This window comes from Eriocheir sinensis, chromosome 9 (genome assembly GCF_024679095.1).
Source record: "Eriocheir sinensis breed Jianghai 21 chromosome 9, ASM2467909v1, whole genome shotgun sequence".
Classification (NCBI taxonomy): Eukaryota; Metazoa; Arthropoda; class Malacostraca; order Decapoda; family Varunidae; genus Eriocheir; species Eriocheir sinensis.
In genome coordinates this window covers 25,266,064-25,292,456 of record NC_066517.1, presented here as the reverse complement: position 1 = coordinate 25,292,456, position 26,393 = coordinate 25,266,064, and the positions used below count along the sequence as shown (strand labels likewise).

General features: G+C 45.7%; 3 protein-coding genes across 5 annotated transcripts in view; 2 read left to right on the top strand and 1 right to left on the bottom strand.

Annotated features, from left to right (window-relative positions):
* The window catches only part of LOC126996241 (adenosine receptor A2b-like), a 35,676-nt gene extending 31,531 nt beyond the window's left edge, over positions 1–4,145 (top strand). The window contains exons 3-6 of one of the 2 annotated variants that reach the window (XM_050856608.1): positions 576–896; positions 1,050–1,274; positions 1,384–1,573; positions 1,683–4,145. In XM_050856608.1, the coding sequence (XP_050712565.1) occupies positions 576–896; positions 1,050–1,274; positions 1,384–1,573; positions 1,683–2,177 (1,231 nt within the window). In that variant the 3' untranslated portion in view covers positions 2,178–4,145. The remainder of the gene's footprint in view (positions 1–575; positions 897–1,049; positions 1,275–1,383; positions 1,574–1,682) is intronic. The other variant, XM_050856607.1, reaches the window with a different exon arrangement.
* A 293-nt stretch (positions 4,146–4,438) lies between these two features.
* Positions 4,439–12,622, top strand: LOC126996242 (elongation factor Tu 1-like). Of its 2 annotated transcripts, none has more exons than XM_050856609.1 (7): positions 4,439–4,604; positions 6,264–6,356; positions 6,863–7,110; positions 7,608–8,166; positions 8,403–8,533; positions 8,968–9,116; positions 10,241–12,622. In XM_050856609.1, exons 2-7 carry the CDS (start codon positions 6,273–6,275, stop codon positions 10,423–10,425), a joined length of 1,356 nt encoding a protein of 451 aa, XP_050712566.1. In that variant the 5' UTR covers positions 4,439–4,604; positions 6,264–6,272; the 3' UTR covers positions 10,426–12,622. The 2 variants fall into 2 exon arrangements, with proteins under 2 accessions (XP_050712566.1, XP_050712567.1); XM_050856610.1 differs by lacking the exon at positions 4,439–4,604 and adding an exon at positions 4,661–4,704.
* Positions 10,571–26,029, bottom strand: LOC126996240 (leucine-rich repeat protein SHOC-2-like). The gene is made up of 12 exons (XM_050856606.1): positions 25,855–26,029; positions 22,340–22,420; positions 21,115–21,351; positions 20,688–20,827; positions 19,651–19,758; positions 18,554–18,803; positions 17,784–18,013; positions 16,740–17,053; positions 16,172–16,296; positions 14,183–14,340; positions 13,205–13,442; positions 10,571–12,771 (listed from the first exon to the last, which is right to left on the bottom strand). The coding sequence occupies exons 2-12, from the start codon at positions 22,397–22,399 to the stop codon at positions 12,736–12,738; spliced, it is 1,896 nt and encodes a 631-aa protein (XP_050712563.1). The 5' UTR covers positions 22,400–22,420; positions 25,855–26,029; the 3' UTR covers positions 10,571–12,735.
* Between the last annotated feature and the right edge of the window lie 364 nt (positions 26,030–26,393).

Sequence of the window (26,393 nt, the reverse complement as noted above, 5' to 3'; positions counted from 1 at the left end):
AGCTGCTGCTTTGTTAGGATCCGCGGCACACCATGGACCGTACAGCTGCGGCCAGCGGCGTCCATCACCGTCGCTGACCTTCATGTTGGCCCGACCCATCACCGCGCCGCGGCATACATCCGCGCCCCGCCCGCCGCTCGGAGACGCTTCGCCCCGACGACATGTAGGGAAGGGGGCGTGGCGATTGACACTCATGATGGGCAGCCCTCTGGTAGTGATGTGTGTGTGTGTGTGTGTGTGTGTGTGTGTGTGTGAACACATATGGAAGCTGTGATGCATGCGTACTAAACACTTGTAAGCGCTTATTTACCCTCCCACTCAATAATGAGCGCCGCCTTCCGCATCGTTACCGAGAGCAGCGCGGCGCGGCGCGGCGCGGCGGCCAAATATTGTGTTAGCGCCGCACTTGTTGTTGTAGATACCGATACTCGAGGCTGCTCTGGCCTGCACGCCTCGGCCGGAACGAGGCTGCCGCCGCCCAAGCAAAACACAGCATTGAGCGTTACACAACACTTCACATAAGGTGTGGTGCTGTGCCGATGGTCCTGCTGACAAGTGTCTTCCTCTCACCACAGGTTCATCGTCAGCCTGACAGCCTGCAACCTGCTAGGGTCGTGGGTACTGCTGCCGCTGGTGGCGGGCGACACCTTCCTGACAGGGTGGCACTCCCCGGCACTGTGCCGCGGCCTGGATGCCGCCGCCGAGCTGGTGGTGGCCTCGTCGGTGTTCGCCACGCTCCTCATCGCCGTGGACCGCTTCTTCGCCATCACCGACCCCCTGCACTACCACATGCTGGTGACGCGGCCCAAGAGTGTGGCCATGGTGGCCTCGGGCTGGGCCCTCGCCGCGGCCCTCGCCGTCACCGCTGCACTGGGAGACCTCTCAGACCGGCCCTGGTAAGTCTTGGCGGCGGGCACAGCCTTCTTCACTGTTTGCCGCCGTGTGATAATATTACAGTATGAACATTTGTATATATTGGAAGGTATCGGTGCCGCGCTGTACACATAGCTAACTCTCCTCACCCCCCCCCCACCCCCCCACCCCCCCAGGCAGGTGTGTGGCCCGCCCGGCGCGCGGCACGCCAGTCCCTGGACGCATCGCTCCTGCTTCGTGGTGGCCAACTTGGTGCTGTGCTTCACGGCGCCCGTGGTGCTGCTCGTCTGGATCTACACGCGCATCTACCTGGCTGCGCAGCGCAACAGCGAAAGGACGCGACGTAACTCATTGTGTGGCGCCTCTCTGGACGCCGTGACGCCCTCCCGCGGGCCTTCCAGGTGTGTACATCAGGAGGCATGCGGCACGACCCTTGGACACGCTGAAATACACACACACACACACACACACACACACACACACACACTAATCGCCCTTGCCTCCCCGCAGGACGCCGTCCACACGCTCCACGTCGTCGCAGATCGTGTCGTCGCTGCGTCACCGCATCAGCAACGCCTCTCTGTTCCTGCACAAGGAGGAGTCCCGCGCCGCCAAGATCTCCGTGGTGGTGATTGTGCTGGTGTTCGTGTGCTGGCTGCCCTTCCACGCGGCGGCACTGCTCCACACGCCCCTCTTCCAGGTAAGTCACGCAGCCCGTCATTCTCTGCCATGCACACACCCTTGCCACATGCCAGGCTTGCTCCCTCCACCATGCCTTGCCCCCACTAACTCCTACTCCCTCCCTGCAGGTGTGGCTGCCGCGGCCTGCCTGGAGCGTCGTGATGATGCTGGCGCTGAGCAACTCGGCGGTGTCGCCCTACGTGTACTTGTACCGCTCCAGGAGGATCCAGCGGGAGGTGCGGCGCCTGCTGGGGCTACCGCTCAGCGCCACCAAGATCCAGGGCGGCGGCTCGGGTCGCCGCCGCCAGCTGCCCCGCCCGCTGCAGATGATCCCGCCGTCACCCACAGCGCTGGAAGCAAACTTCGACTCCTCGCTCGCCCCGCCGCTGGTCAGGTCCGGCCTCCCGCACCCTTCGCCCTTCACGACTCTCATCACGAAGCTTTTTCGTGCGAAGGGTTTCGCAGGGGAGCCGTGGCGGGACTCCCTCACCTCAACCATCTCGTCGTCAACCATCACGTCGTCCAGCACCAGCAGTTCGGCTGCGTCGGGACAGAGTGAAAACTCCATCACTGAGAGTGAGAGCATGCTACCGCGCCTGGCTGGCCCAGAGGCTGGCTCATGACGCGGCGGCGGCCAGCACAGCCCCCGCTGAACCCTGTTTCGCGGGCGTGCTCGCCACGATCACGCAAGGCGACGCCCACACGAGGCTGCTTGAGCCCGCTGCCACGCCCCCGGAACTTACAAATGAGTCATCCCATCTCATGGTTACTCAGGAACCATTTGCCGAGGCCCTTGAACCCCTCACACCCACCCCGCCCCCACTGCCACCCCCACCTGAGTCCCCTCCTCCCACCACAAAGCCTCAGTCACCCTCACCAGTGGACACAGAACCCACCTCAGAACTCCCACCCGCCACGCTAGACTAAGAGGCCACGCGCCGCCACTCCCCTGCAGCAGCCCGGGCCCTCACCAGCACCAAGGGGCAAACACTCACACTCAAACTCCCAGACACCGGCGCGCCCAGCATCTTCCCCCGGCCTGTGTGCGAGCCGTGAATCAGTGTCGGTCACGAGCGGCACTTGCCAGGCAAGCTTGGCAGAGGCGCTTCAGGTCACAACAGACGGTGTCCCCGAGGCCCGGGCCGCGGCCCACACGCTGGGGAGGCGACGCGTGGAGGCCAGCATGACCAAACTGTGTGTGTGTGTGTGTGTGTGTGTGTTCCCTCAGGACGTGTGTTGCGTTGTGACGTCGACACAACTTTGCAACACAGGAAATCGCGGGACTGTGCCTACAGAAAGGGTCCTGGATAATTGTTACTATTATTATTATTATTATTATTATTATTATTATTGTCTCCCCATGAGAATTATATATACGAATACAGCTTAAAACCATTCCTCAACAACACACCAACAGCAACATAACTCTTCCTCTTCCTCTTCCTCCTCCTCCTCGGGGACCAGAGGTTAAACACTATCACACATTACAACAATCACGTCACTATTTTGTCGCTGCAGTCGAGAAAAGAAATGAACTCCCACGCACATGTGCTTAAAGAACAACAAATCCCCTTCTAATGACAAGGTATAGTCCCTGTGTGTGTGTGTGTGTGTGTGTGTGTGTGTGTGTGTGTGTTGACCCGGCTCTGTGTTGCCGCGATCTCTGTACATAAAGATATAAAGTTTTCTATTTGTTTATGAAAAAGAATAAATTGTACATACAAAACAAAGTATATGTGTTGCCTTTGAGAAGGAGCTGGAGTTACATGGCAAGGAGCTGGTGCAACGTGTGAATTACCAGGAAGATTATAGTCGTCGCAGTAAACTTCATATCAGCGGACTTGAAGAACAACCGAATGGGGAAACTTGGGAACAAACTGCTGTGTAAGTCTCAACTCTGCTTTAAGGCACGCTTCAACTACCATCCGTGAACCCTAAACGAGGTAACAGTTGTTCCCTCACATCCTCGAGCAGTAGCTGTCAGACTCTAAAAGCTTTGCGATAGTAAAGTAGCGATGTAGAACACCAAAAAAGTTGAAAGGCACTGGAATATAAATTAGTGAAGACCACTGTCCTGCATCTCAAGACATTAGACTGAGCCAAATGGATATCTGAAGGAAGAATACTGCATTATTGAAGCATATCAGACGAATAATTAAAGAGAAAACTACTCGTCTCGATGGGGATGCTGACGGGTAGGTAATGTCCTCCACTTTCCTGCTGGGGATCAGTCAGTCACGACGAGCGCCCGCCTCTTCACACCACCCGAGCTGCTCCCTCTCCACATCAAGCGGCGCCCGTCTGTCCATCACCAGGACCGCCCCTTTCCCATCGTGGACGTCCCCTGCCGAGCCCGACGCTCACGCCAGCTCCTGCTTCTCCTCCTCCAGCAACCAGAGAATTATGTGTATTCCCCAAATCTCCCTTGTGCCGGTAGCTAGTTAGATTAGAGGCATACAGCCTGTCAGTCATTCATTTTTAGTACTCCGCTAACCTTTGATAAGTGAAACTAAATACATATTTATATACAACCTTACTGTGAGTGTTATCATTTGGAGCCTGTTTTCCTGTTCATTTGAGATTACTGAACCATTCCCCCCCATAGTGCATTATCACCATCCAGTTTCTTAATGCTGTCTCACAAGTGGTTCACACGGAAATCCTCCCACCTTCCATAATTATTAATCACACGAGTAACGCCCTTCTGGTCACAAACCTCGGAACGAGTGTTCACTTGTCCTGAGGCCTTACCATCCGGGACCAGCGCTCGGGAATGTAGACGACTACCACGCTACCACACACCATCACAGCCATAGTGGTCGTCAAAAAGGGAGGTAGCGACCCACATCCCGCTACATTATCTTAAAAGGGGAAGGGGTCCACCCAGAGACCGCGCTCCCAGACCAGGACCAAGACCGAGCATAAACAAAGGGGCTGACGGGAGCCTGGAGGGTTGCCGGCGAGTTGGACAAACGCTTATCCTTTAAGTGTTCCACTTTTGGTGACATCAGACGGTGCTGTTTGTTAAAGGGCCACGAGGAAACAAGAATGTGAGTCCAGTCTGAGCGTGGCAATGGTCGGCGTGGTGGGGGTGGCGGCTGCACGTGTGTGGTAGTGGCGGCGGGGCAGACCAATAATACCTCTCACCTGGTAATTTTTTTTTTTATACCTCTCACCTGGTCATTTTTTTATATCTCGCCTGGTCTTTTTTTATACCTCTCGCCTGGTTATTTTTTTATACCTCTCACCTGGTCATTGCTCATCCATTCCTCTGGGCTCCATATTTTTTTTTCCCTGGTAAGGCTGTGGAAAGTTTGATGGCTTGAATGGCTATACTGAAGTGACTTACTGTGTTTATTCATGGTATTAGTTTAATGATGAGATTTTCTATTCTCTTTTTCTATCACTCACATTCCCACACGTCCTCTGCGTGTATCGAAACGTACAAGAAATTAATCAAGACAAGGTGAGGGTATTCCCCGGCTGCCTGGGATTGAACCCGCAACCTGCGTGACGGGAGAGCCACTCCTTACCGAGTCGCCCAAAGAGGCACCCCACTGGCTAAGTGGGTTATGGGAGGCTCGTTCATCAGGCCGTCGCCGCACTACATTAGTTGCAGGCTTTTTTTTCATTGTTTTTTTTTGCTTTTGTTTTTTTTCCCTTGAAATGTTTCCTCTACTGTAAAAAAAAAAATCCCTCAAACTCCAAATCAGACTCCAATGTGTGACTGTATTTGAGTTACTGTGTTTTCATCTGATTATTTATTTATGTAATGCCAGAAGGTTAAGACAAATAAATATGTAACAGAATGCGTAAGTAACATTCGGAGGGAGACACACTTACTTACAATACTTATACATACCATTACGTACTTTTGTGAACCTGTGTACATTTCATACTGAGCCTTGTCATATTATTTATTTATTTATCCAGTCAAACTCCAATGTGTGACAGTATTTGGGTTACTGTGTTTCCATTTGATTATTTATTATTCAGTCATGTGCAATGTGTGACTTTTTTTTTTTTTGTTTTCATTTATTTATTTATTTTTATGTAGAAGGTTAAACAAAAAGACAAAAATATGTAAACAGAATAAATAATCAACACATTAGGAGGAGACTTACTACAATACTTGTGTACATATCGCATTTTTTTTGTGAACCTGTGTACATTTCATACTGAACCTTTTGTCATATTTATTTATTTATCCAGTCAAACTCCAGTGTGTGACAGTATTTGGGTTACTGTGTTTCCATTTGATTATTTATTATTCAGTCAACCTCCAATGTGTGACTGTACTTGGGTTATTGTGTTTTCATCTGATTATTTATTTATGTAATGCCAGAAGGTTAAGTAAAAACAAAAAAAAATATGTAATAGAATGCCGAAGTCTAACAGTCGGAGGGAGACACACTTACAATACTTATACCTACTTTTGTGATCCTGTCTACATTCCATACTTAACTTAACCTTCTGGCATATTATTTATTTATTTATTTATCCAGTCAAACTCCAATGTGTGACAGTATTTGGGTTATTGTGTTTTTGTCTGATTATTTATTTATTTATCCAGTCAAACTCTAATGTGTGACAGTATTTGGGTTATTGTGTTTTTGTCTGATTATTCATTTATTTATCCAGTCAAACTAATGCGTGACAGTATTTGGGTTATTGTGTTTCCATCTGGTTATTTATTTATATATTTTTAGGCTGGAAGGATGTATCTACTGGGAAGGCTAACACAACACCTGCTTATCCAATCTCCAAAGCAAACCTTATTTTCAAGATGTCCGAAACTAGTGGTAAGTTGATTCAGAAAGGATATTATGATACAGTATATAGTGGTTTTGGAGAGACAAGTGCTGAGTATTGCAGGGAGTGTGTGAATGAGTGAGGGAAAGACTGAAGTGCACAGACCTGGATGGGGATTCAGAGTTTACACATCCACACACACATACACAGTTACACACACACATGCACATACACACATCCATATACGCATGCACAACACACATGCGCACACACATAACACTGTATAAAGAATGGAGGAATGTATGAATAAATATCCGAGTAATGAATTGATAAACACTGATTATTTTCTTTCTCTCTCCTCTCCCTTTCTCCATCCATTCCTACCTTCCCTTTAATCACTTCTCACCATCACATCTTCCTCTCTTATCTTCATCATCTCCCGTCCTCCCTTATTCCTTTTTTTTTTTTTTTATCCTCATCTTTATTTGGGGATGCTCTCTCATTCTCTCTGGTCACAACACTAGTAGAATTCAATGACTTATTCTGTGGTGTTCAGTTTCAGGCAGCGGCAGCAGTCCGACCAACCAGCAGCACCAGAAATGATGGCCTCCCCCACTGCAATGTCGGGACCATCGGCCATGTGGACCACGGCAAGACCACCCTGACAGCGGCTATCACCAAGGTCCTGGAGAAGAGTGGCCAGTCGTCGTACATCACCTACGATCAGATTGACCGAGCGCCAGAGGAGAAGCAGCGTGGCATCACTATAAACACGGCACATGTCTCGTACTCCACAGCCCTCAGGTTCGTTTTTTGTGCCCACTCTTCCCTCCCTCTCCCCATCCATCCCTACCTTCCCTTTTTTAACTTCTCTCACCATCACTTCTTGCTCTCTTACCTTCATCGTCTCCCTTCCTCCCTCATTCCCTTTATTTTTCTTGCTGGTTGTGCCGTACATATGATTTGGCTGTAGCAACATGGCCTTTCCAGTAATGAATTGTTTACATTTAGTGAGAGTTTGCTGCACGTTTTTTAAATAAGCATGTTGTAACTTGACATTATGTGGTATTTTCATAGGGTATAAGCACCAGTAGAGACGCACGTTCCATTAGAGAAACTTCACGTAAAAAAAAACTACTATGCAAAAACTAAAGTACCTCAACAGAAAATATAAATAAATACTGAAAAGTTTAGAGTATCAGGTATTTTTTTGGTCTCTAATGGATCCTGCATCTTCGTTGGTGCTTATACCCTAATGAAGTGTGCGTTCTACGTTCCCTGATTGGCATCGCTCTCCACAGGCACTACGCTCATACGGACTGCCCCGGCCATGCAGACTACGTGAAGAACATGATTTCCGGTGCCTCCCAGATGGATGGCGCGGTGCTGGTGGTGGCGGCCAATGATGGACAGATGCCCCAGACGCGGGAACACCTGCTTCTGGCCCGACAGGCAGGCGTACAGAAAGTGGTGGTCTTCGTCAACAAGGCGGACCTGGTGGATGAAGATTTTCTGGAGCTGGTGGAGATTGAGGTGCGAGAACTGCTGGACAACTTTGGGTTCGACTGCGAGAATGCACCGTTTATATTTGGGTCAGCGCTATTGGCCCTGAAGGGTGACCAGGGGCCCTTGGGGGAGCAGAGTATCCATAAACTACTGGATGCCATGGATAGCTACCTCTCACCCCCCACCAGGGACCTCGAATCTCCCTTCCTGCTACCCCTTGACAACTACTTCAGTGTCCCAGGCCGGGGGTCAGTCGCTACGGGTACACTGAAGCGAGGTGTGTTGAGGCGGGGAGCTGAGGCCGAGCTACTTGGATTTGATCGCCGCATCAAGACAGTAGCCTCGGATATACAGGTGAGGAGGGGGAGTTACCTGTGGGGAGGAAGTTACCCGTGGGGAGAGAGTTACCTGTGGGGAGGAAATTACCTGTGGAAAGGGAGTTACCTGTGGGGAGGAAGTTACCTTATTCCTTAATTAAATTTGATCTTAAAAAATTCATGCAAAATTTGACTTTTACTTAAGATTATACTGTACGTAGTTGTAGTCGAAAACAACAAACCTTTACCACCGATACTCTACTCTGTCTGCAGGTGTTCAAGAAAAAAGTGGAGTCTGCGCAGGCCGGTGAGAATGTCGGCGTGCTGCTGCGAGGCGTGCGGCAGGAGGTGCTGGCGCGGGGCATGACGCTGTGTGCCCTCGGGTCTCTGAAATTCAGCAACAGGTGAGCCTAGGGCGAGTTCTTGGTTTTCAGAAATACTGATGACCCTTGTTATGTGGAGTATGCCCCCTTTGATTGATTGATATATTACATGCAAGTGTAAAGTAAGACACTCTTGTAGATGTAATTATTAGAAGATTCTAAAGTAGATGGAATGAGAGTAGACTTTAGAAATCAGGTACGACTTACTCAGAATATATTTGTCTTTAGCAAAATGTGACATAACATTGATAAGAGTCCACTGTGGTTTCTCCTCTCTCTTTCTTTCTTCACCCACAGTCTGATCGCTTGCTAGATTTGTGATCGACTGCATACATTTTCATTCTGTCGACTCCATCTGCCTATCTCTCTCTCTCCCATCATCAGCATCATACACCAATGAAGTACTATAAGTTTATTTCCACCAGCTTTCCACACTCAGTCAGTCCTCCCTCCAGGTTTGAGAGCACCGTGTACTTCCTGACTGCCGATGAGGGCGGGCGGCGACGTCCCGTGACCTCCATGTACATACAGATGATCTACAGTGAAACCTGGAATGTTACTTGCCGCCTTGACCTGCCGGAGGGAGTGCCCATGATCATGCCAGGTGAGGGGAGTGACAGAAGAGTAATTACAGTGCCTTCAAGACTTGTTTTAATGCTCCCCTCTTTAACCCGTCTGCTGTGATGGCACAGATTTTGCCTTCACTGGTAGCCCGGTAACATATAGTCCCAGGTCTTGCTCTGCCTCTGTGGTGGATAGTGGAGCGTTTCCCATGTAGTATTGGTATGCCGGATATCCCCTCCCAAGGTGCAGGACTTTACATTTTTCTTCATTGAATTGTATCAGCCACTTTTTGATCCATTCCTGTAGCTGGTGAGGTCTTCTTGTAGGAAATCTGCAGTCAAGGGGTTAATGCTCTGCTCTTTAAAGATTTGAAAGCATAGAAAAGAAAGAACTATAGATGATTTGTTAGATTTCAGGAAGGGGAGAATTACCCAAGGTGTGCTAGACTTTGGAATTTAAATATTATAAAAAGACTTCCGTGGTCACTAGAATAGAGTGAGGCCATAAACAGATCAAACATAGGATGGCAATTAACCCGTACAGTGTCATCTTTTGTCATCAATATGGGTCATGCCAGGTTGCACTTTTTTCGTATTTTTTTTATTTGCCGTCTGTACTACAACCGTAGTTCTCAAAGTTCAACATAATACTATGAAGCTTCCGACGATCAGTTTTCATTTCCAATTACTCTGAACCATAATTTACAATTCCACATGCCTTAGTGATCATAGAATCAAGGAGTAATTACCTAGAAGAAAGTAACTTACCTTCTTGTATAATGATTTTGGTTGGAATGCGGACAGATCTCCAGGAAGGCCCTTTAACATCCATTAAAAAATACAAAGATTTGTCAAATTATTCCTCTTTACTGTCAATGAACAATGTTACATACACAAGCCAAAATATAGGGCGTATAAGCCCTCAAAAGAGCTTGCGTATATATACGTACTTAACACTTCCCTAAGAGGAACGTATATGTACATACTAAACACTGTATGGGTTAAGTTAGCCAGATAGGTGAAAATTATCAAGATTCAAGGTTATGGACACTAGAAGCGATACACCCATCCCTCACTATTACATAAGAACATAAGAACGTAAGGAGTCTGCAAGAGGCCGGTTGGCCTATACAAGGCAGCTCCTGCTATGCACCTTTCTTTCCAGGCGAACACAACACAGCGGTAGTGACTCTGTTGCAGCGCATGGTGATGACCCCGGGCCAGTCGTTCACCATTCGGGAGAACAATGTTACGGTGGCCACAGGCATGGTCACCAAGCTGTTGCCCAGTGTGGAAATCCCTGCCAGAAGGTTGGACAGAGTTGATTTTGAAAAGATTCTATCAAGGTAGTTTTCTGTATAGTTTGTAAATAAAGTAACTTTTATATGAAAGTAGATTCAACTATCCAACAGTGTTAGATGTTTCCTTCGTCTCTAGTCTATAAGTCAGTGGAGGTCTATTACATTAGTTACCAAAGGATAAGGAATACAAGTAATTGTTCCTACAGGTTTATTGAATAACATTTTTGAGATGCGACTGATACACGGCATGTCCATTTGAGTAATAAGCATTGGTTATGTCTGGGGCGGCGGCCACGAGCAGCGTGGTGCGGGGGGTCCTGGGACCAGCCCCGCACCGGCCGGCCACTGGGCACACCGCCCCAACGCACACTGACTAGGTTATTTTCCGTGGCTGCTCCCGGGAGTGTTAAACAGCAGTCACTCAAAGGTACGTGAAGACCGGACTGCTGTTCAGTTCTCAGGGGTGAACTGCCAGTCTCCAGAGAGCAGCGGCTTGAACAGTTAATTATTTTTTTAAGTTCAAGCTTATTGAATGTGCAAGGGCATGTCAGCTGACCATTGCAACTACAAAACATCATGGCTCTGGTCTAATGCCCATTTTGCCTTGCACTGTGTACAATGGTCTTCTTTTTTGTTGCTTAATGGAAAAAAATACTCAAATATTTTCAAACCACTTAGAATCCAGTGATAATTTTCCTCAGAGACATGGTGTAGTAATGGCTCACTCTGTGGCTGAATGGTTGTTCTGCTGGCTGGAACGTGAGAACGAGACTCCGACCATAGAGCACCAATGAGTCTCGGCCAATGGTAGTGTCATGAGTGTCTTCTTTGGCTGTGCTGTTCTGGCCAGGCACAGTGGGCGGTGCCGGGGGGCGCGGGGCCGCCCCGACGTAGCCGCTGACACAAACATTCATTACGAGGTACGGCTGTATCAAGCTAAGGTGGCTCTGTTCCCATTTTGCCACTAAACTAGATTCAATAGCTTTTGGGGAAAATAAGGACAAAAATAAATTTACCATAAATAGTAAAAAGCCTCAGCTTGGCACAGGAAGCAAAGTACAATTGATTTCCATCTTTGTAAGTTATTCCTGGACTGAGTGTAAGCAATTATTTACATTGCAAAGCAAATTAGGCTTCTCTAGAAAATACTGATGTTCCCATTCACACTCAATATTTATTTTGTGTAATTTTCTTGACAGTTAACACTCAGTACAGTAAACATACAAATTCACTTTCATACACACACAAACCTGCATACACACCCATACACATACACACACACACACACATACACTCGTGCACACAAACATTCAGGAGAGCTGGTTTGGGAAGCAACAGTGTCTTGAGAGGAGCAAACAGCTATGGCTTGAAGCAACCTAGTAGTAGCTTGCTTATGTTACATATATACACCAGAAAGTACACATATATAAGCAGTGCAGAGTGTGGGCGGGGCCAGTGGCGGGCGCTGCTTCAATATCTTCCAGTCACCATCCAGTAGCCGGTGTGGAGCGGGGGAGAAGTCGCACACGGCTACCACCATGGTCAGTGAAGGACATTGTATAGGGGGGAGACCAGGGCCGGCGCCACCGGCACTACCTCTGGCCGGCACTCTGCACGTGCAGTCACACATGCACAGTCAACACTTGACACTGAGCACAAGCGCTAGTCCTCTCTCATTGCTACGGTCAGTAGTGGTAGTAGTAAGTTGGGGGCCTACTCTCACACTGAAGCTACCCAGAACCATGGTGCCAGGCCATGGAGCCAGCCACTCATGGCAGCAGAGGTTGGTGCCTGGCAGTGGTAAATATTTGGCCATGGTGCCAGAGACCACCAAATGTCGGCTACCCTGGGTGGTGTGGCCCCAGTGGCCTGCCTTGTGCCGCCTGTCAGACAGGGGCTGCAGGGTGTTCCTCCTCCCAGCGATGACCTCTACTTCCACTGCCTCTTCATCAAGGCCAGAGAACAATAGTGGTCAATAAGCTCCGGCCTGGCCTGGAGTGAACACTTAATATGTAACAAGAAAAGCACATTATCACATGGGCAGCTTGCATCCCTAACTCTTACCCAGGTCTTATGTAAGATGACCTAGATGCATGTTAACCTTCATAGTGTAACGTTTTTTATGTTTTTTGGAAAGGGTTTGGGAGGGGAAGAAAGAACTAACTTCCAGCTGCTATGCCAACCACAACGGCTAACTCTGATGGGCTGTTGTGGGGGGCAGCAGGGGGGGGGGGGGGGTTAAGGAACTGCAACACAAGTGAAGCAGCTCTTGGCATCAGCAGCACCATGGTAGTGCCTGCTCTTGATGCGTGCCAATTCAGACTTCCATTCACATATTCAGAGGAAGGGAGCAGTAGCCTCACATGGTGCGGTATGGTCCCTGCATCTTCAAGAACTGTAAAGGGAAAAAAAAGACTTTAGAGCAAGAAATAAAGACTGAATGGCTTAAATATTAATCTAGCATTGATGTAAATGATAAAACTTGCAGTGATGGTGTTTACATGTCAAGGAGGTACGTAAGGCTGAATTGGTAACAAATGCATCAGTACCAGTAGCATACAACCACCACTGAGACTGTAAGAACCAGGAAGACCGAACATGCAACGAAGAGTGTGTGAATTGACATGAATGAAGTTGGATTGATGAAAGAAGAGCTAGACAGAAGAAAATGAAGAGGAGGACTGCATCATTACAATGACTGAATGGGGAAAACCTTATAGAATTGCATGGGCTAGACAAAAGAAAATGGAGAGGGGGACTGAACCATTACAATAGCTCTGAATGGGGGAGAAACTTACAGAATTACTCAAACAAGCCACTGTACTGACCTGGATGACAAGAGAAGGACCACCGGCCACAATTTCAGGAGGAATCTGGCTGAGGGGACAGTTTTCAATAGACATGATCTGTAGGTTTGTGCAGAGGGCCAGCTCGAAGGGGAGGTTGTGCAGCAGTGGGTTCTCATTGATGTACAGCGTCTCCAGTGACTCCAGGGTACCAATCTCCTCTGGCAGGTAGCTCAGGTTGTTCTCTCCCACGCTCAGGTAAGTCAGGTTGATCAGGTTCCTGGCAAAGGGAAGAATGCCACATTGATTACATGGAAACACGGCCACCAATCACCACACACACATTATTATACTCTTGAACAGCCTTCCTTCCTCTCCGTTTCCTTCTTTCTATGGTTAAACACTTTCTACAGATCATTGACACTTCCAAAACAAATACCACATCAGTTACATGGATTCACGGCCACCAATCACCACACACACACACATTACTATATACTCTTGAACAATCTTCCTTCCTCTCCTTTTCCTTTTTTCTATGGGTAAACACTTTCTAGAGATCATCGACACCTCTTAAACAGCATCTTGGCAGGCTTTATTTGATTATTTATATTATTTGACCCTTGGGCTTATAGGAACAGCCTTCCATCCTCTCCGTTTCCTTCTTTCTCTGGCTATACACTTTCTAGAGATTATCAAGACACCTCTGGAACAGTATCTTTACAGGCATCATTTGATTACTTATGCTATTTGACCCTTGGGGCTGTGAACTTTACTAAAAGAAAACGGAAATAATGGACAATATAGAATTATCTACTTGTGTTTTTTTTATATATCACCTTAGGTTGTTAGATACACCTTTACGTTATTTTAAAAGAAATAACTACAAGTGGTTCATCTCACACGGCCTAGAATCATAACACCTTCTTATGTACACTGCCAAGAAGTAAGCAGTTTCCATAATATCTTAAGAGGCTTTCAAAGAGCAGGATTTTTCTAAGCAAATGATGAAATACTGACCCCAGTGCACGTGGCAGAGCAGACAGCTGGTTGGACTGCACGATGAGCTTCTGGAGGTCTTTGAGGAAGCCAATCTCCGGAGGCAGCCCCTCCAGACGGTTCTCTTCCAGGTCCAGCACACGCAGCTTCCTCAAGTTCCCTATACTTGAGGGGATTTTCTGAAAGGGAGCAAACACTTAGTAAATCTTGAAAGAGTAGTCTGCAGGTTCATACCACAACACTGCCTATCTGTATATACATTCCCAGATCTTTTAGGAACCCCTGAAAACTAACTTGGTACAGTCGCGATATGAAGTGATGTCGCCGCTCTCAAAATGTTCCGTACGGGACCATTTGAAGGTAACGGAAGTGATGTGTATTTAGTGTTTATGTTATAATGTTCCCTTTTAATGATAATCTATAATACGTTGTGATGTAAAACACGGTAAAATAACATAACAGTACCTGAATTACAATTAAACATTCATTTGTTTTAAAAAATGCAAATGCGAATGTCATGTGTTGTCTTCAGTACTGAAGACAACCTTGAAATGATATATATATTCTGGGTCATTCCATGAACTGTCTTCTGCAGTTATTAATAAACATGCACAGTATGACATGAAGCGAAGGGACAGTTACTGGCATTACTTTGCGTTTTATTAATTAAGAATCAAACAATAAGGTTTCACATTAAACACCTTTTATTCACTATGATGGCACTTCTTTTGAGCATGGGCACTGAAATATACAGTAACATTGCTCAGTAATGATGATGAATGAAGAATGCCTTCATAGGTAAGGTTGCCATATCTGAACTATCAAAATTCCGGATGCCTCTACGAACACTCGACCACAGCCTAATGTTTGGCAACACTGCGATTACCCGCCCGCTACCACGACCACCACCTCCATTTCAGAGCCATATATTCTTATTTCCCCACCTTCCTCGATTATTCTATGGCACTTATAAGCTGTGGACTTGTTCCACTGATCACCTCCAAGCATTAGAAGTCTACATGAAGCTTTTGTCATCGTTTTATTGACCAAGAAAGGCAATGATCTTTGCGATCGGCGGCAAAGAGTGAGCGTGGAGTTACAAAACACGACTATTCTGAAGCTATTTATTCTTATTTTTCCATCTCCGACTATCCCACGGTAGTTATAGGCTGTGGGCATCTTCCCTTGATCACTATCATTCATTAGAAGTCCACGGAAAGCTTTTGTTATCGTTATGTTGACCACGAAAGGCAAAGAGTGAGTCAGGGGTGAATGATAGGTATAGCAAAATGGTGCGCGGGCGATGAAGTCATCATCATACGAGAGTATAAATTAAATAAATTACGCCATCCTAGTTTAGGATATCGACTAATTATGCATGTCCTATATATTGTGCATATGTTAGATTTATTGTTGTCAACAGTGATCATGAAAAGATAATTTTACTTTCTGTTTGAATAATATGTCGATATTTGGACTTCATTTGACTTGTTCCTTGGTGAATGAAAACGCTGTGTTAAAATATTTTGACAACTCTTTGTAAGACATCACTGAATATTTCTTTTCTATTTTTTTTCTAGCTTGTAAAATATGTTTAGTTATGATGAAGATACAGGAAAATAATGGTACTCTTGAAAATATATAACGATACTTGCGTGATCGAAAATAAACGTACACGGCGACATCACTTCATATCGTGACTGTACCTCTTGCATGAATGACAACAAGATTATGCTGCAATCTTCTCTACCTACCTATCTATACAAGTTTTTTGTCTTCCCTAAAGCAGCTCTCAGCAAGTTATTTGATACCTCTTGCTAAGACGTGCCCTCGATTATACTGCAATACCTCCCTGCCTATCCCTGTCTTCTTGATGGGGGCCCTTACAGGTTAAATGTAAGTCTTGCTCGAGTGTACTGCATTTGGCCCATCCCACCACCCCACACTTAAAGCCTTCTGCTACTCAGGGATGTTAAATTATGAACAATAAATAAATGTGTAGCCACTCACCCGAAGACAATTGTTAGTCAGGATGAGAACCTCCAAATTCTGCAGACATGATATATCGTCCGGGACTTTGTTCAAGTGATTTGTGCCAAGGTTCAGCTCCACCATGTTCATCCAAGATCCAATATCTGAAAGAAATATAGAGTGGTTATAATTCAATTACTTACCATAAATTCAACTCTTAGTTAGGAAAAAGGAGAATGAAGTTATAGCATTGAGAACTCTTAACCCCTTGACTGCAATTTCCTACAAGAAGAATGGAACAAAAAGTGGCTGCTACAATTCAATGAAAAAAAAAATGTAAAGTCCTGCACCTTGGGAGGGGAAATCCAGCATACCAATACTACATGGGAAACACACCACTATCCACCACAGGGGCAGAGGAAGACCTGGGACTATATGTTACCAGGCTACCAGTGAAAGTCAAATCCGTGTCAATCACAGCGGACGGGTTAAGGGGTAGGTATTTTCCTTTTTTTAGTGGTTATTCGACTGCATTACCTCATAACTATATACCTAAAAATATTCTAGCAGGAAAATGTACCCCATGACTCCTGGACAGCTGACCTACCTAATGGGAGAGACGTGAGACCATTGTAATTCATGTTGAGCTTGGTGAGGTGTTTGGCGCGGGAGAAGATGCCGTAGGGGATGCGGTCCACCTGGTTGTGCTCCAGGTTGATGGAGTGAACGTTTGTGAACTGAGAGGGGCCGCCCATGGGGTAAGAGTTGAAGGCATTGCGGGACAGAGTGAGGGAGGACAGGTTGGACAGAGAACTCAGGAGGCCGTCAGGCAGCTGGGAGATTTGGTTGCCTTCCACATTGAACTCGTCCAGATTGATGCACTTGCTAAGAGAGCGTGGAACTGATGTCAGGCGATTGTATCTGTGGGAGAGGGCATCACGTATTAGATTTTTGGCTGCTATTGATCTAGTACACTAAATGGCAGATATCCACTCAAGCTTGAAACTAGAAAAACAAAGATTTAAATTAAGAACAGCTTCCTATATGATTTTCCACAAAAGAATACATTAGAATCATGTTTTGCAGTGTCTAGTATTACACTGGATATTTCTGTGTGTTTTAATGTCTAAATACTGCAAGACCAAGAAACATTGCCAAAATTATAGAAGGGATGCTATTCACTGTATATATTGTGTTGGCAGGGTCAGTCTGGCTAATATTCCATATCCGGATGGTTGGATGGCTCTACTATGTTGGATGCATGAGGGATTATTGTAAATCAGAATCAGTGAGAAACAGTTACATGACCAAAAATCAAACAGAATGACCCACAGGTAACATGGACTGAGTTGCATTGATTCACAGACCACAGACTCATTTTAATACCCAATTCTGGCACTATTTGGGACCCTACTGCAACGTTGCCAGATTGTCATACTCAGCCTCCTTTGTATGCCGATTTCTGACCCAAAAACTGCCTCCTCGACCCCAATAACTGCCTTCATATATAGTTATCGTTAAAATGGTTAAATACTGGTGTTTTTTGGCAATAGGTATGACTCAGAAACTGGTAAATATGAGGCTCTGGGTACGATAATCTGGTGACGTTGCCCTACTGTAGATAAACGCAAACAGCAGAGCCTCTACTTACCTCAGGCCCAGGCAGGTCAGGTTCCTCAGGTTGCCGATGGACTGGGGGAGTTCCTTGAGTTCATTGTGCTGGAGGTGGAGTGTCTGTAAAGATATGCAGTTCCCGATCTCCTCCGTCAGTACCTCCATGTGGTTATGGGCCACATCCAGCGTGCCCAGGCGGGTCAGCTCCCCGATGCCAGATGGAAGCTCCTTGATCCTGTTCTCTCGCAGTGACAGGGAGATCAAATTCTGTATGGGACAAGAGCATCACAGTCACACAATAGCACTTAGGACACTTCCAATTACATACATATTAACCTCTTTGCCCTGGGTGTATGCTTATAGGGTTTATACGTGCAGTGCTCCACCCAGGCTGCCCCCATGCAGAAGCTTCAAATGTTCAACTTAATAAAATACTGATATTTCTATAAACTTCATGAATATTGTATTGTTTCATTTGGAAGCTTATTGATTTTTCTGTGTTCATGGGTGTATATATTTTTTATTATCTAGTAGAAATCCCCGTCACTCGCTTGGAAGTGTCAGAAATTGAGGAAGGATTAGCACTGGACCGAGCAAATGGAGAGGATCATCATAAGTCTGCCCCCAAGAATGTAAGATGAACTAGAAAAAAAGAAGAGCTGGCAGTCACATCTCACATCACTTGGAAGTATTAGAAATTGAGGAAGGATTAGCACTGGACCGAGCAAAATGGAGGAGGATCATCATAAGTCTGACCCCAAGAACTATAAAAGAGGAAGAAAAGAAAAAGAGCTGCCCATTACCCACCTTGAGGTTCCTGATCTCTTCTCCCACCACCCTAATCCTGTTGAACCTGAGGAAGAGGGTGATGAGGGAAGGCAGCTTGTACACCACATCGGGAATCTCTGTCAGCTTGTTGTGGCGCAGGTCCAGCACCTTCAGCTGCGTCAGGTTGACCAGGGTGTCTGGCAGGGAGGTCAGGGAGTTCTCAGACAGGCCAAGCGTTTGCAGGTTCACCAAGCGGCCGATCTCCGGGGGAAGAGTCACCAATTTGTTGCTGTTGGGATGTCAAAAATTACCTGTTAACCCCTTGACTGCGGATTTCCAGAAAGTGCTTAGGAATGATAATGGAGAAAGAGAAGGAAAAAAAAAAAGGGAATAGGAGGAGAAAAAGAACAAGGAAAAGTAAAAAAAGATAGGCAAGAGGAAAGGACAGTGCTGAAGAATGATAATGGAGAAAGAGAAGGAAGATGGTAAAGTTTGAGGTGCTTCTGTTAACCCATTGACTGGATTTCCTACAAGAAGACATCACCAAGCTACAGGAATGGAACAAAAAGTGGCTGCTACAAGTCAATGAAGAAATATGTGAAGTCATGCACCTTGGGAGGGGATATCCAGCATACCAATACCACATGGGAAACACTCCACCATCCGCCACATAGGCAGAAAAAGACCTGGTACTATATGTTACCAGGCTACTAGTGAAAGCCAAATCCGTGCCCATCGCAGCGGACAGGTTAATCCTTCACGCTCATACCAAAAATAAAACCACACATTTTTTTTTTTTAAACCATGTTGCAATTTTCCACTCGATTTGATGAACGGAGAAATATTTTTGGATAATGCTGGGTACAGACAAACAAGCAAACAGCACCGAAAACACAACCTCCCTTTTTTTTATTTTTTAGGCATGGGAATCAGCTCAAGGCCCACTGTTCTAAAAAAAAAAAAAATAAAAAAATAAAAGGGAGAGGCCAAAAAATAGGTCAATTTCAAGTAAAGAGGTGTCTTGATAACTCTCCACACATATAATATATAATATATTTTCTGAGGATAGCAATAACAGATATTATCTGTTATTGCTATCCTCAGAAAATCAACAATAAGAGAGCAATGTGTCCCACCTGTAAAGATAGAACTCCACCAAGTGTGTCACATTGTGCATGGACGAGGGAAGCTGGCTGATGCTGGAGTTGCTCAGGTCCAGGCGCTGGGCTCCATCCTCCTTGCACCTACAAAAATAAATCAAGTGAGAATGACATGATTTCAACAATACATCCAATACAAAAAGTACACGAAGATACTTATTGTTCTCTAAATACTATCATCACCCTTTTTTTTTTTTTTTTTACAACAAAGGAGGCAGCTCAAGGGCACAAAAAAAGGAAACAATAATAAAAAAAGCCCGCTACTCGCTGCTCCTAAAACAGAATCAGAAGAGGTGGCCGAAAGAGAGGTCAATTTCGGGAGGAGAGGCGTCCTGATACCCTTCTCTTGGCCATCTAAGTCTACCTAACAGCCACACAACCCTAATTTATATTTGCCCCTGACTACAGATTTTTAACTTGCAATATCCTGTATGAGAGAAAAGAAAAGATAGCTATGAAGAAACAGTTTTTAGATACTTTGTTGAATATTCCCATGAACCTATTATGATACCAGAGATACTGAGTGCTAGAACCCCTTGACCGCAGATTTCCTACAAGAAGACATCACCAAGCCACATGAATGGAACAAAAAGTGGCTGCTACAATTCAATGAAGAAAAATGTAAAGTCCTGCACCTTGGGAGAAATCCAGCATACCAATACCACATAGGAAACACTCCACTAACCACCACAGAGGCAGAGAAAGAACTGGGAGTATATGTTAATAAGCTACCAGTGAAAGCCAAATCCGTGAAGCCAAATCCGTGCCATTGCAGCGGATGGCTTAAGACATACACGCATGAAAAATTTGAAAAATTCCGAAAATTCCCACCCTTTGCAACTCTACACACACCCTTATCAGTATTAGCCCACAACCACAGACTTCAGGTAAACAAGTAACTATACAAGGTGTGAGTGGTTGACTGTGTATTACCAGCCAGCCACTCAGCACACCACCCCTCCCTTGCTACACAGACTAACACCATGACATAAGCAGCACACACACACACACACCTGTTGAATTCCTTGGAGACATCGCGGTCGGCCTGGATGGGCTTCTTCTTGATGGTCGGTTTCACCTTGTTGCCGTCCACAATGTACACACTCTTGGCCCCGTCCCCGGCCCCAAGGGAGTTCGTGGATTGCTTCTTTTCCTGCAGACACAACAAAAACTTGAGTCTTTACTATATTCACCATAAACCTTAAGTATAACACGGTGAAAAAACAACCCTATGGGAGAGCACCAAGAAGCATTTATGGATCGTATCACAAAGAGTAATTTCAACATAGCTCTATTATTTGTCCAGCATTAAACTACCAGTAAATTCAACCTAAAGTGTACTTGATAAGCACTAAAGACTATGCCAAGGATATGGATACAGACGTAGTGACAGGCTCGGATCACCAATCAAACACTCGAACACACTATTCGTTACGTTACCCTCATGCCCTTGGTGTTGGAGTCCTTGGTGGGTGGTGGTGGGTGCTGGGAGGCTGAGGCTGGCTGGGTGATGGGGCTGTCCTTGTGCATAGAGGGGGGCAGCGTGCCTCCCCTCCCACCCCCGCTCGAGGGGCTGGAGGCTGCTGGGTTATGCTCCTGGTTGGCGTCTCCACCGCCACTACTACAGCAGCTGCCCCCGCCTTGGTCCTCTCCCACACACCCACCGTCACCGCTCCCCTGAACAACAGACCAACAAGAGAAAGCATTAACCCCTTGACTGCGGATTTCCTACAAGAAGACATCACCAAGCTACAGGAATGGAACAAGAAGTGGCTGCTACAATTCAATGAAGGAAAATGTAAAGTCCTGCACCTTGGGAGGGGAAATCCAGCACACCAATACCACTTGGGAAACACTTCACTATCCACCACAGAGGCAGAGAAAGACCTTGGAGTATATGTTACCAGGCTACCAGTGAAAGCCAAATCCATGCCCATCGCAGCGGACGGGTTAATTCCTCATACCTTTTCATTTTGTTCTCATGCATTTTTGTATCATATTAACCCTTAAACAACAGCCAAATCGCATCCTTCACAGTCTACTTAGCTGGGCATCCCTGTTTAGATCAGACTCGAGTGCCACTTGACTCGAGTGCAACTAATTTTGAAAGTTTGGGTCAAATTTCACAGGTTCCATCACTTGCTGTATTGTGTGGAAGTCTATTTAACCCTTGTGGATTTGAGATACTGTCATTAGTCCTAACTGAGTCACCATAGGACCCACACCAAGCACCTTTTGAGATAATACAGGATGATACACTGACGAGTTAAGGGGAAAGGATAGAATAGAGAGTGAGGATTATTCTGAGTACAAAGACAGTGATGATTTTTTTTTTTTTTTTTACGGTAAAGGAGGCAGCTCAAGGGAAAAAAAAAAAAAAAAAAAAAAGAAAACACTGAAAAAAAAAGCCCGCAAATCACTGCATCTATAAAAAGAGTTAAGAGGAGTGGCCAAAAGAGAGGCCAATTTCGGGTGAGGTGTCCTGAAACACTCCTCTTGAATACATTGAAAGCAGTGATGGCAAAATAATGTACGTATAATACCTAGGAAGTTGATTTGCACCAGCCTTTCTTACATTTTCAAAGGAATTTCAAGCATACTTAATTTCACATCTACAATAATAACATTCGCACACCAGACACACACTACAGCATGTCACACTTACGTCTCTGTGGTCGGCTGGGTGCTCACTGTGGGAAGAGCTCTTGTTCGTCCTTCTCATCATCCCAGCCTAAGTGCCTTCCATCTGGGGGAGCAAAGGACCAAAGTTAATTATCTATGTTCCTTTCCATATCAGATTTAGCACCATCAACCCCTTGACTGTGGATTTCCTACAAGGAGACATCACCAAGCTACAGGAAAGGAACAAAAAGTGGCTGCTACAATTTAATGAAGAAAAATGTTAAGTCCTGAACCTTGGGAGGGGATATCCAGCATACAAATACCACATGGGAAACACTCCACAATCCACCACAGAGGCAGAGAAAGACCTGGGAGTATATGTTACCAGGCTACCAGTGAAAGCCAAATCCGTACCAAACACAGCGGACGGGTTAATCATAGCTCAGAACCGAGTACTTTGCAGCAAAACGGTTATCAGGATCAAAGTGTATCAGGAAAAGTGTCCCCCACCAGAGTGAGTTGCGTATAATTCTGGATGAATACTCTTAAGTGATGTCTCTTTACACATTATTCCCTCCAGCATGGACTAACACAGTGCAAACAGGTGTTGATGCAACTGTCATAACACTGCCAACTGTCAAAGTACCTTAACCCGTCCACTGCAATTGGTACGGATTTCACCTTCACTGGTAGCCTGGTTACATATACTCCCAGGTCATTCTCTGCCTCTGTGGTGGATAGTAGTGTTTCCCATGTGGTATTGGTGTGCTGGCTATCCCCTCCCAAGGTGCAGGACTTAACATTTTTATTCATTGAACTATAGCAGCCACTTTTTGTTCCTCTCCTGGAGCTTGGTGATGCCTTCTTGTAGGAAATCCATATCCAAGGGGTTAAGGAGTGACATTTCAGTTGCACAAAGGATAGAAAATGCAACTTGTGACCTATATTTCCATCTTTTCCCCTTCAGCACAAGATACAGTTGTCGAGATGAAGTATTAGCGTGGTAAGGGGCAAGCCATAATACAATCTACATGTTAAAGTGCCTCAGGGAATGACATTTGGACAACACATAAGACACAGAATGCAACTTAAGTGACGTTTCTTTCTCCATTTCCTTTTTCTCTTCAGTAGTGGATAAAGATAATAGCCAAACAGGATATGTATGTGATAAGGTGACGTGGGAATGCACTCGAGTGGGTGTGGGAGTGACATTTGAACATGACATGACACAGGAGAATCTTGGGTGACATTTCTTTCTTCTCCTTTGTTTTCCCTCTCAGTAGCAGCAATAATGATGCCAAACAGGATATTAATGTGATGGCGTGATATGGGAACGGACTCGAGTGGGTGAAAGAGTGACATTTGGACATCACATGACACGAAAGGCAATTTGAGTGACGTTTCATTATCCTCCTTTATTTTCTCCTTTCAGTAGCAGGTAAAAAATCATGCCCAAACAGGATATTAATGTGATGGCGTGATGCGGGAACAGACTCGAGTGGGTGTGGGAGTGACATTTGAACACCATATGACACAGGAGGAACTTGGGTGACATTTCTTTCTCCTCCTTTATTTCCCTTTCAGTAACAGGTAAAAATGATGCCAAAAGAGGATATTTATATGATGGCATGACATGGGAACAGACTCAAGTGGGTGTGGGAGTGACATTTGAACATCACATGACACGAAAGGCAACTTGGGTGACATTTCTTTCTCCTCCTTCATTTTCCCTTTCAGTAGCAGGTAAAAATGATGCCAAACAGGATATTAATGTGATGAGGTGATGTGAGGAGGGTTCGAGTGTCCAGATGACCCCAGCTTGGCGACCTTCTCTCCTCCTCCTTCATTTTTGTCCTCTTTCTATTCTACTACCTCTATTAACCCCTTGACTGCGGATTTCCTACAAGAAGACATCACCAAGCAACAGGAATGGAACAAAAAGTGGCTGCTACAATTTAATAAAGAAAAATGTAAACTCATGCACCTTCGGGGGGAATCCTGCATACCAATACCACATCGGAAACACTCCACTATCCACCACAGAGGCAGAGAAAGACCAGGGAGTATATGTTACTAGGCTATCAGCGAAGGCCAAATCCATGCAGGTTAACACGGTAAGAAGGTTTGCCTGCCACACACGCCCACCCTGACAACAGCCTCCTCTTTACCATGGTTTTGTGGGGCTATAGAGACAAGAAACCAATCTAAAATCCTCTAATGGGTTGTTTTCATATGAGGAAGGAGTGGACTAATAAAATGTCCATACCTCTCCCTCTTTCCTTCACTTTCATCTCCCTTCTATAGTCCCCATATCCACCCTATCCCTTTATCTCCCTTTCTCCTTTGCTATAATCTCCCTATTACAGTGCCTCTCCCTCTTTCCTTCACTTTCATCTCCCTTCTATAGTCCCATTCTCCAAACCCCATCTCCATCCTATCCCTTTACCTCCCTTTCTCCTTTGCTATAATCTTCCTAGTTCTCCCATTCCCATCTCCACCCTATCCCTTGCTATAATATCCCTAGTTCTAACCCCATCTCCATCCCTCCCCTTTCCCCTGTTATTACCTCCCTTTCTCCTTTACTATAATCTTCCTAGTTCTCCCATTCCCATCTCCACCCTATCCCTTGTTATTACCTCCCTTTCTCCTTTGCTATCATCTCCCTAGTTCTCCCATTTCCATCTCCACCCCCTTTCCCCTGCGATTACCTCCCTTTCTCCCTTGCTATAATCTTTCTAGTTCTTCCATTCCCATCTCCACCCTTCCCCTTTCCCTTCCTATTAGCTACCTGTCCCCAATCATCTCCCTTCTACAGTCCCCATCTCCTCCCTATCCCTCCCTTCCTCTCTAACCCTTTCCCTTCCTATACGGCACGGGTACGGCAGGGGAGGCGGGCTAATACCTGCACACTGGTGTATAAAAAAGCAGTAAGATAATTTCCACTAATGCAAAATGGGAATAAATGCTTAAAAACGGTAATATAAGCTTGGAAATGGGTATAATAGCTTAAATACAGGAATGAAAGCTTACAAACGGGAATAGAAGCTCAGAAACGGGAATGATAGCTTTAAAACGTGAATAAGAGCTTAGAAACGGAAATATAAGCTTAGAAATGGGAATTGAAGCTTAGAAACGGGAATGTAATCTTGGAAACGGGAATGAGAGCTTAGAAACGGGAAAGGAAGCTTAGAAACGGGAATGAGAGCTTAGAAACGGGAAGGGAAGCTTAGAAACGGGAATGAGAGCTTAGAAACGGGACAGATAGCACTAATAAGGGGAATGGGAGCTTCAAAATGGGAATGTAAGCTTAGAAACGGGAATATAAGCTTAGAAACGGGAATATCAGCTTAGAAACGGGAATAATAGCTTAGAAACGGGGATAAAAGCCTTGAAAGCATCCCCGCCCAAAACCAAACAGGAGCAAAGACTTTAAAACAGGAACAAAGGCTTTAAAACGGGAACAAAAGCTTTAAAACAGGAACAAAAACAAAATGGGTATAATTTCAAGATGTCCAACTCATTATTTCAGCGCCTTGCCTAACCTGCCGCCTCCCTCACCTCATAATGCTGCCGGGGCCTTGGGGAGCATGACGGGCGTTCCTTCGTGGCTCAGGGAGGAAGAAGGCGGCGGGAGGGTAACTCAGGAGCGGTAAATTAGGCCACAAAATGCAGAAAAGTAAGTCCACGTCTAGCCCGTTCACTGCTATCTGCTGCTCCTGTTGCGCGAAATACCTCCTCCGAGAAATAAGTCGCCCTGCTGTCCACTACGCATGCGCACTGTTCGGGAATATACATACATATACACATACACAGCAAAAAAAACTATTATTTACCTGGAATGGATGATAGGAATAATATTTAGGCCTATGAATAGAGATTGTTTGATTGGGTAAATCTCCCCCATTCCTCCCCTTCCCTGTTTCTTAGACCTGCCCTATTCGCTTGTTGTAAAGCTTTGTCTTGATTGAAAACATTGCTCTGATGTTTGTGCCGTGTATTGGAGCCGATACAGGACAAGTAAACGATAGTAGTCAGTGGAATATTAATAAAAAGTAGGCAAGTTGGACCTCTCTCCGCGAGGTATTTTGCGGCTGCGA

Excerpts from the sequence above, each read along its gene's own strand:
- LOC126996242 (XM_050856609.1), top strand. The coding sequence starts at position 6,273 with ATGTATCTACTGGGAAGGCTAACACAACACCTGCTTATCCAATCTCCA. Across the intron at positions 7,111-7,607 it reads TCGTACTCCACAGCCCTCAG|GCACTACGCTCATACGGACT; the intron begins GTTCGTTTTTTG and ends CGCTCTCCACAG. Across the intron at positions 8,534-8,967 it reads TCTCTGAAATTCAGCAACAG|GTTTGAGAGCACCGTGTACT; the intron begins GTGAGCCTAGGG and ends TCCTCCCTCCAG.
- LOC126996240 (XM_050856606.1), bottom strand. The coding sequence starts at position 22,399 with ATGATGAGAAGGACGAACAAGAGCTCTTCCCACAGTGAGCACCCAGCC. Across the intron at positions 21,352-22,339 it reads ACCCAGCCGACCACAGAGAC|GGGAGCGGTGACGGTGGGTG; the intron begins GTAAGTGTGACA and ends TCTGTTGTTCAG. Across the intron at positions 18,804-19,650 it reads GTGGAGTTCTATCTTTACAG|CAACAAATTGGTGACTCTTC; the intron begins GTGGGACACATT and ends ACATCCCAACAG.